Genomic DNA, 2,163 nt, shown 5'->3' on the forward strand with positions numbered 1-2,163 from the left:
AAACTTCTTAGGTTAAAATTTACTTGAATAAAAGTAAAAATGGGATATTTAAAAAACTACTCAGAAAATTACAAATTACTCATAAAAAGTACTCAATAACAGTAACTTGAGTAAATGTAATCCATTACTTTCCACCCCTGCCTGTACATGATTTAGAACCTTAAAGCAGAAAGAATACTAAAGTTGCTCCCGTCCTGTTTATCAGCTCTGTTCTGTGACTATTACAACCCTGATGGAGAGTGTGAGTGGCACTATGCTCCATGTGGAAAACCATGCATGAAGACATGCAGAAATCCTTCAGGAAAATGCAGCGATAAAATTCCAGCACTGGAAGGTAAGAAATACAAAACAAAAACAAAAATTCATGCAGCTAAAGATTTTTTTTTTATTGGATCAATACACAATACATACAAACATTTTTGTAAATCCATCATATTAATATTAACTTCATTAAAATCTGAATTTTTATTGAACGTTAGCTTCTCAAAGTTATCCTGATTGGACCACCTTTCAAATTATATTTCTGCAATAAAAATACAGAATATCCCTCAACAGCTTAATTAAATGCATAATACAAGTTAATCCCATATCCTAGATATGTGTGTTCCCTTTCGTATATAATAATGTTTATGCTCTGTGTTGCATTTTTCTTGCTGCCTGTTAAAAAATACCATGCCAACACCCACAGCAAATCACTTATCCATGTAAAATAACTATACATTATGATGCAAAAGTGTAATGCAAAGGAGGAAAAATGTATTTGTAAACCTTTTATATGATTTTTGTTTTTCTCAAGGCTGCTATCCAACATGCCCACATGGACAACCTTACCTAGATGAAGCTAAAATGATGTGTGTCTCTGGCGAAGAGTGTGGCTGCTATGATACAGATGGAAAACATTATAAGGAGGGAGAGTCAATGCCTGCCAGTGAAAACTGTTATAAGTGGTAAGATCCTTTCCACTTAAAACAATTCTGGTGTCTTTGCTAAAGTAATAAATTAACAAGATAAAACCAGCCTTAAAGTTGCTAATTTTTTTCTACATTATTTTAAAACTAATATTTATAATCACATTTCCTTGCAGCAATTGTTCCTCAATGTTGTCAAGGTGCATATTTGATGTGAATGGTGAGTAAGACAAATGCATGTACATACTTTTAAAAAAACAGTAGCTACATTTTTGTCACTGTCATTACAGCAACGTGGACTGGCACTATACAATTTAGTTTAATATAATTTAAAAAAGGAAAAAAAATTATTGGCTTTTAGAAGCTGCAATGTTTTACAGCCATTTCATACTTTTGCAGCTTGCACCTGTGTCTACATGAACAGAACATACAAGTATGGAGAAATAGTTTATGAAACACATGATGGAAATGGAACCTGCATCACTGCTGTTTGTAGAGAGAATGGAACCATCGTTAGAAGATTGATATCTTGCCAACATACAACTACAAATCTCCCAGAGACAACACCAGTCTTTGTATTTACCACAAGTGGTAAGATAAGGAACACAAAATGGTTGTTGCAGATTTCATTGAACAACATTTAAGGGTTTTCAGCAAGAGTTCCCATGTTTCTTGGGTTTATCTGGTTTCTCTTCTTCCCTCACAGAAAGAACTACGACACACCCAACTATTCCAACTAAACCTATTAGTACTTTCACAACTCAGTCTGTAACAACAATTCTGACTTTCTCAACTCCAAGAGTTTCTACAAAATCTAAAACAACAACATTACCAGTGTTCACATCATATCCAATTTCATCAACCACTTCAGCCCCTAAAACATATACAACTAAAATAGCAGCAACAACAACCCCTCACAAAATAGTAGATACCACAGCAACAATCACAACATTTCACACCGAAGCAACTACTACCCCACCTGAACCAACTACAACCAATGACTGCCTTATTTGCACGTGGTCAGAATGGATTAACAATGATTACCCTGGAGATGGTGACACCGAAGGGGATTATGAAAGACTTGCAAACATTTCTAATCCTGATTTAAGTCTTTGTAAAACACCTTTAGAAATTAAGTGCCGAGCCACACCGTATAAAGATTTGACACTAGAGGATTTAGAACAACAAGTAACCTGCAACCCTACAGAGGGACTGGTTTGTAATAATAAGGATCAGACAAAATGGCCTAAATGTT

General features: G+C 34.7%; 1 protein-coding gene across 1 annotated transcript in view; it reads left to right on the forward strand.

Moving 5' to 3' along the window:
• Positions 1–2,163, forward strand: part of LOC107100626 (mucin-5B-like) — a 38,617-nt gene that overhangs the window by 18,815 nt on the left and 17,639 nt on the right. Inside the window, exons 23-27 of the mRNA XM_015399197.1 lie at positions 206–334; positions 797–947; positions 1,085–1,128; positions 1,308–1,499; positions 1,615–2,160. Of these exons, the coding sequence (XP_015254683.1) occupies positions 206–334; positions 797–947; positions 1,085–1,128; positions 1,308–1,499; positions 1,615–2,160 (1,062 nt within the window). The remainder of the gene's footprint in view (positions 1–205; positions 335–796; positions 948–1,084; positions 1,129–1,307; positions 1,500–1,614; positions 2,161–2,163) is intronic.

Source organism: Cyprinodon variegatus, unplaced genomic scaffold (assembly GCF_000732505.1).
Source record: "Cyprinodon variegatus isolate N-32 unplaced genomic scaffold, C_variegatus-1.0 Scaffold994, whole genome shotgun sequence".
NCBI lineage: Eukaryota > Metazoa > Chordata > Actinopteri > Cyprinodontiformes > Cyprinodontidae > Cyprinodon > Cyprinodon variegatus.